This window comes from Phocoena phocoena, chromosome 8, assembly GCF_963924675.1.
Source record: "Phocoena phocoena chromosome 8, mPhoPho1.1, whole genome shotgun sequence".
Lineage (NCBI taxonomy): Eukaryota > Metazoa > Chordata > Mammalia > Artiodactyla > Phocoenidae > Phocoena > Phocoena phocoena.
The window spans coordinates 104,700,849-104,707,665 of NC_089226.1; the positions used below are offsets into that span (position 1 = coordinate 104,700,849).

A 6,817-nucleotide genomic window follows, 5' to 3' on the forward strand; every position below is an offset into this window, starting at 1 on the left:
CCGCCCCGGCTCGCCGCCCCGCCTCCTAGGCCTCCTGCCCCGCCCCGCCCCGCCCCGCCCCGCCCGCTGCTCCTGCGCTCTAGCGCCTCCGCCGGACGCGGGGCGCTGGGGTCGCGGCGGCCCGGGAGGCGGGGCCTCGGTCAGGGGACCGGACTTGGACTGAGTCGTGTGTTTAGGGCGGAGCCTGACCTGTGGGCGGGGCTTAATGGGGCGAGGTCAAGCCTAGCTCCGCCCTTGAGGAGTTACCCTCGGCTGTTCGGAGGAGGTGCGGTCGGAAGTACTGTGGAAGTTGTTTTTCTCTTTCAAGGGCTAAGCAGTCTTTCCCACTTCTGTCCTGGTCGGGAAGGTTGTGTGACCTCATTGGTAACTCATTGGGTCTCCCCAGACAGTGCAGATTAAGCCCTTGAAGTGCAGGAAAGGAAACTGAGGCTCAGAGATAGTAAGAGTTAGCCTCAAATTCACGGAGGACCTCTACCTCCTGAGTCTGGGGCCCTCGGGCGACTGGCTAGGTAGATCCAGACACCTGTTGCTGAACTCCGAGCTCATTTTGGTCCACACTGCCTGTGGTGCATGCTAAATTATTACTTTTTGTAATGTCTCATCCTTGCCTTTTGAGTAGCATAGTAATGCTACATTGTGTGCATGTTGAAAGTATTACTTTGTAAAGAGCAAACACTAAATACACCATGACACTCGTTGGACCCTGAATCGAGTGTTTTACATGCCAGTGACCTCAAATCTAGAGGCAGCCTGCCCTCTCTACCTCTGGCAGGCCCTGGCCGCGTCACACCCAGCACAGGAACCCAAGCCTGCACCCACCCAGCCCACCGGGATGGTGGGAGGAGCCCATGGCCCAGGGCCAGTGGGGCAGGCCGGAAGAGCCCGGGACAGGAAGGGGTAACTACCCCCCCACACGCACTTAGGAGGGGCCCCCGGCTGGTTGCCGAAGCTGTGGCTGAGGAGGAAGTGAGAGGAGGAGGTGAGGTGCAGCAAGGAGGTAAGCTGGGCTGCAGGGGACAGGGGCCTGGCCTTTCTGCCACTTCTGGGCCCATGCTCCACCCCCACCCCACAAGAGAAGAGGGGACAGAAGGGGCTTGGAGAGATACCCTGAAATCTGTTCCCTCTGACCACGCAGTCAGGTCCTGGGGCTGGGGCCTGGCTGGATAGGAGCCCAGGCCCCAGGCTGGCTAGGAGCTGCCTCTCATATTGGCTTTCCCCACATGTTGCAGCCTATGGCATCAGGCGTCTGCAGCACCATGGCCCAGGCCCTGGGGGAGGACCTGGTGCAGCCTGGTGAGCTGCAGGATGACTCCAGCTCTTTGGGGTCTGACTCAGAGCTGAGTGGGCCCGGCCCATATCGCCAGGCTGACCGCTATGGCTTCATTGGGGGCAGCTCAGCAGAGCCAGGGTAAGTAGGGAAGGGATGGGGTAGGGCGGTGGGGTGCTGGGAATAAGGGTGGGAGCTGAGGGCTGAATTCTAGAGTGAGGTCCAACCTCGAGGGTCCTGGGCAGGTCTGGGGACTCAGCCACTATCATCCCTTCTCGGGTTCCAGATGGAATCCTAAGGTTAGCAGGGCTGCGGGGGGTGGCTCCTGTATGTCTCTTTTACTCCCAGTCTCTGAGGGTTTCCACCCACCTCTGAGGCCAAACATTCTTCCCCTTTTAATCTGGCCCGGGAATCCCAGATCCAGATCACAGAACCCGCACTTCTTCTCCCACCAATCCTCTGCATTCCTCATGTACAGACAGGAAGACAAGTCCAGAAACAGATAGGAAGGTCACACAGCAGATCAGAGACAGAATCAGACCCAAACTCACAACTCCTGGCTTCTAGTCTAGGACTCTGTCTACCCAACTTCCCTGATGACTTGTCTGTGTCCCTATCCTGGGGGACAATCAACAAGCCCCTCCCTCAACACACACCTACACACCCCCTTCAGTCTCTCCTGCTTCCACCCACATTGGAGCCACATCCTTTCCTGTCCCCATGACAACCACTGGCAACTCCTGGGTGACAGGTCCCCACCCCGCCCCAGAGATTCCCAGAGATCTCCAGGGCCAGGAGTTAGGCTCACCCAGGTAGCATGAAGGGTGGCAAATGTGGGCTCTGGGTAACAGCTGCCCAGCGCCTGGACACCTGTGCCATGTGTCCCCAGGCCAGGTCACCCTCCTGCAGACCTTATCCGCCAGCGGGAGATGAAGTGGGTAGAGATGACCTCACACTGGGAGAAAACCATGTCTCGGCGGTACAAGAAGGTGAGGGGGAGAGTGGTCCCACCCAGGCCTCCGTGGCTCAGCTCCCTTTGCCTCGGCCCATGCCCAGGCAAAATTCACCCCTCCCGTGTCCCAGTACCTCCTGCCTTTTCTCCCTGCTACCCAAAGTGGCTCTTGCCTGATGACAGGTTGTGCTTGGGGCCTGCCGACAGGAGCAGGGGAAGCTGGTGTGGCTGGCCTAACGGGGTCCCTTGGCCTCACCCACAGGTAAAGATGCAGTGCCGGAAAGGCATCCCCTCGGCCCTGCGGGCCCGGTGCTGGCCCCTGTTGTGCGGGGCCCATGTGTGTCAGCAGAACAGCCGTGACACTTATCAGGTGAGGGAACTGGCAGGGGTCCCACCTCCCTTCCCTGGCCCTTCACCACTCTGGGCCTTCACATTCACCTTTTTGTCCACCCACAGGAACTGGCTGAGGCCCCTGGGGACCCACAGTGGATGGAGACCATCGGCAGGGACCTGCACCGCCAGTTCCCTCTTCATGAGATGTTTGTGTCACCCCAGGGTCACGGGTACGAGGCCAGTGATGCCCAGGGACCCCCAGCCCCACAACCCCCAGGTGCTTTGGCCTAGTACCCACCCCCCTGCCCCAGCTTTATATCTTTGCATCTCAAAGGACCCAGCAAGGCCCTCAGGGGGCTGAGGCCTGGGCAAGGGCCACCAGAGGGTGGGGAAGGGATGCCCAGAGGACTGGCCCCTAACGGGGTCTTCTGGCACAGGCAGCAGGGGCTCCTCCAGGTACTCAAGGCCTACACCCTGTATCGGCCGGAACAGGGCTACTGCCAGGCCCAGGGCCCTGTGGCTGCCGTGCTGCTCATGTATCTGCCCCCAGAGGTGAGTACCCTCAACCCTGCTACGGAGACCCAAGACCCTGACCCCCTAACCCCAGTGATCCATGACCCCCAACGCTGGTGACCTAGGGACCTAATAACCCTGTGCTCTGGACCCATGACCCCTCCATCCCCAGGAACTCTGGCCTCAGGGACCTGGGATCCTTGACTCCTACCCAAACCTGTCCTAGTGAGTGACCCAGGGCCTCATGACCACCAACCTCAGCGACCTTCAAACCCAACGACCTTGACTGCAGGAACATGGAACCCTGAGCCCTGACATTTGCCCCAATGATTTGGAGTCTGGTTGTTATTACCTTGACCTCATGACTTCTGATTCTGAACCCTGTGACCATGATCCCTGACCCCAGTGACCCCAAGAACCCAAGACTTGAACTTTGGGACCTTCCCTAGCCTTGACCAGTGAGCCCCTACCCTGTGACCCTCAAATTCAACCCCCTGAGCCCTGTGACTTCCAACTCCCTACGCCCCTTGGTAGGCCTCTATCTGGGCAACGGGAAGCTTTTTGGTAAGACCTGCCCCTCCTTACCAGCCCCAGCACTGAGTCCAGGCTCCTGGCTCCAGAGTCACCCCAGATGGTGTCCAGACCCTCCCCTGCACCCCTTTCCCCCGCCCTGTGGTCCCCTCCGTGGTCCCCTCTGCGGTGGGCACTCAAGGCCTGTGCCCGCCCCCAGGAGGCCTTCTGGTGCCTGGTACAGATCTGCGAGGTTTACCTCCCTGGCTACTACGGGCCCCATATGGTGAGAGGCTGGAATGGGGCCAGAGGGCACAGGGGGAGGGGCTGGGTGGGGGGTGGGGAGGGGCCTGGGGACTGGGTGGGGGCCTGGGGACCGGGAGTGGAGATGCTGACAGACGTGGCCACAGGAGGGTGTACGGTTGGACGCCGAGGTGTTCACGGCCCTGCTGCGGCGGCTGCTCCCGCGTGTGCACAAACACCTGCAACAGGCGGGCGTCGGGCCCCTGCTCTACCTGCCCGAGTGGTTCCTGTGCCTCTTCGCCCGCTCCTTGCCCTTCCCCACGGTGCTGCGTGTCTGGGACGCTTTCCTTAGTGAGGGTGAGTGTGTGGCTGGCCAGGCGGGCGGGGGCAGGCGTGGGAACTGGGGCCGGGAGCCTCGGGTGCCAGCTCTGCTCTGCCCCACCGCCACTGCCAGTCCTGGCCTGGGGTCTGGGTGCTGGGGTGTGCCGAGGGTGACAGCGCCCTGTGGCTCTGGGGAAACGGCCCAGCCCTTGGCCACGGATCACCAGTGTAATGAATGATAGCCCCCACCCCCAGCAGTGAGACCACCACAGGGAGGGCACCATCTGCTTGGGGGAGGGCTGGAGTCGGGGGGCGCTGCAGAGATCACAGCAGTGAGACAGCTCAGGGACTGGGCACAGTGGGGGCATGGCCGATGGAGCCCCATGGGCCCTTGGTGAGCGCTCTCGGAGGCCAGCGCTGCTCTGGAAGCCAGGGCCACTTGAGTGAGTGAGACCTACATTCTGGTGGAAGTGGGGATGGGAGGCAACGGTACTAAATTAACAAGATATTTATAGATTGTCAGAAGTTCTATGAAGAAAATAAAACAAAGGATGTGCCAGAGTGTAGGGGGGCGGGAGGAGGAGAGTGCTGTTTAAAGGTGCTCGTGGCTGCTCTATGGAAGAGGCAAACTTGCAGGGCCAGTGTGGAGGCGGAGAGGCCAGGCTGCAGACGACTGACGTGGGGGTGCGGACATGGGAGAGGTGCCAGGCCAAGAGCAGGGTGGTTGGACCAAAAAATGGTAGAAATCAATCAGTACATCTATTGAGCACCTGCTGTATGCCCAGTTGGCTTCAGGCTGGCTTAGAGCTCTGGCCACGGGTGTCCAAGTTGCCATCTACATGGCCTCCCCTGCAGACTCAGACCTCGAGGGCGGGGCAGGGCAGGGCCCCCCGTCAGGGTGGCTGAGCTACCCTTGCCCTCTGCCTCAGGCTCCCTTTCATAACGGTGACACCGTTAGTAGTCGCTGCTGTCCCTTTACAAGTCACAGTTGTCACCAGACCTCACTGGTCCCCTGACTGCTGTTCTCAGCAGACCCGAGGCTACCAGGAAGGAATTCTGAGGCTCCAGGAACAGGCCCAAGGTCACAGCCATGTGTGTGTGTGCGTGTGTGCGTGTTTGTGTGCATGTGTGTCCTATGCTCTTGGCTTAGAGGTGAGGAGTTCTGGCTAGAATCTTTCTAGAATCAGAAGGTCACAGGTCTGAGCTGGAAAGGCCTTCGCGTCACCACCCAGCCCCTCCTTGGAGGGACGAGGAGCTGAGGCCCAGAATGAGAAGGCTTGGCGTGAGGCGTTCAGTAGCCCCTGGCTCCTGGCAGGCTGCTCTGCCCAGAAGTGTCTGTGGCCGCTGAGACATGCTGGCCAGAGCTCTCAGATTGCCACCGTACTCTCAGTCATTGAGTCACGGCAGCAGAGCTGCAGGAGGGTGGAAGGAGTCTGGCTGAGGGCAGGTTCAGGTGCAGACTGAGGAAGCCCAGGGCTGGCCCCCCAACTGAGTGAGCCCCCGGCCTGCAGGTGTGAAGGTGCTGTTCCGCGTGGGGCTGACACTGGTACGCCTGGCACTGGGCACCACTGAACAGCGCCTGGCCTGCCCGGGGCTCCTGGAGACGCTCGGCGCCCTTCGAGCCATCCCGCCCACCCAGCTGCAGGAGGAGGTCTTCATGTCCCAGGTGGGTGCCCCTTGCCCGCCCTCTGCAATGGCCCAGCCCCCCTGCACAGTTGCGGAAACTGAGTCCCAGAGGGGGAAGTCAGAGTAAGAACCGGGGCTCAGTTCTTGTCCTCTCAGCAGCAGAGAATGTGGAAACCCCAGGCCTCAAGTGGCTTTCGGTGGCTCCTTTAGTCTCTTTGTCTGTCAGTCCCTCAGCCCTCAGCCACTTCCTGCGGCTGTGTCCTGCCCGCCCCACAGGGCTCTCATCGCTTCCTGCCCTCCCCCAGGCCAGGCAGATTCAGTATCAACTGCTCCCCACAGGTGCACAGCGTGGCCCTGTCCGAACAGGACTTGCAGCGGGAGATCAAGGCCCAGCTGGTCCAGCTGCCCGCGTCGGCATCTGGGCCACCCCCGAGGCCGCAGGCCCGCCTGCCTGGGGCCCAAGCCATCTTTGAGGCCCAGCAGCTGGCAGGAACCTGGGGAGCCACCAGGCCCGAGGTACCCCGCATCGTGGTTCAGCCCCCGGAGGAGCCCAGGCCGCCGCGGCGCAAGCCCCAGACCCGAGGCAAGACTTTCCATGGGCTGCTGACTCGGTCCAGGGCCCCCCGTATCGAGAGCCCCGCCAGGTCCCATCGAGGCTCCACCTCCTCCCTGGACACCCGATTCTGAAGGTCCCACTTCTGAGGGTACCAGAGACTCAGGGTCCCCCAACCCCAGTTGCCTGAACGGTGGATGCCAGCCTCCAAGTAGGCACTGCACTTTACAGCCGGGATGGATGCCTCAGCTTCTCTCCCGTGGACTTGTCAGGCTCGAGGAGGAAGGAAGGTGAGAGAGTGAGGTTTTGAGGACCCAGGCCCGTCATCCGCCCACGGAGCTGTCCTGCTGCCTGGGCCCTTGCAGGCATCAAGCTGGCGCTGAAGGAGGGTGAGGTTAGGGGCACAGGCTGGGCTTAGGGGACCCCAAGGCTCCTGAGGAGGCCTGGAATAAAGTCTGAGCAGAAGCCCGTATGCAGTCAGATGGAACGCCTTCCAGCC

At 61.5% G+C, this 6,817-nt stretch overlaps 1 protein-coding gene across 2 annotated transcripts; it reads left to right on the plus strand.

The window, feature by feature from the left end:
* The first annotated feature begins 1,256 nt into the window (after positions 1 to 1,256).
* TBC1D10C (TBC1 domain family member 10C) lies at positions 1,257 to 6,452 on the plus strand. 2 transcript variants are annotated; one of them, XM_065882679.1, is made up of 9 exons: positions 1,257 to 1,408; positions 2,157 to 2,256; positions 2,482 to 2,589; positions 2,676 to 2,782; positions 2,990 to 3,104; positions 3,778 to 3,861; positions 3,986 to 4,175; positions 5,651 to 5,805; positions 6,105 to 6,452. In XM_065882679.1, exons 1-9 carry the CDS (start codon positions 1,257 to 1,259, stop codon positions 6,450 to 6,452), a joined length of 1,359 nt encoding a protein of 452 aa, XP_065738751.1. The 2 variants fall into 2 exon arrangements, with proteins under 2 accessions (XP_065738751.1, XP_065738752.1); XM_065882680.1 differs by having other exon boundaries at positions 3,796 to 3,861.
* Positions 6,453 to 6,817: the final 365 nt, after the last annotated feature.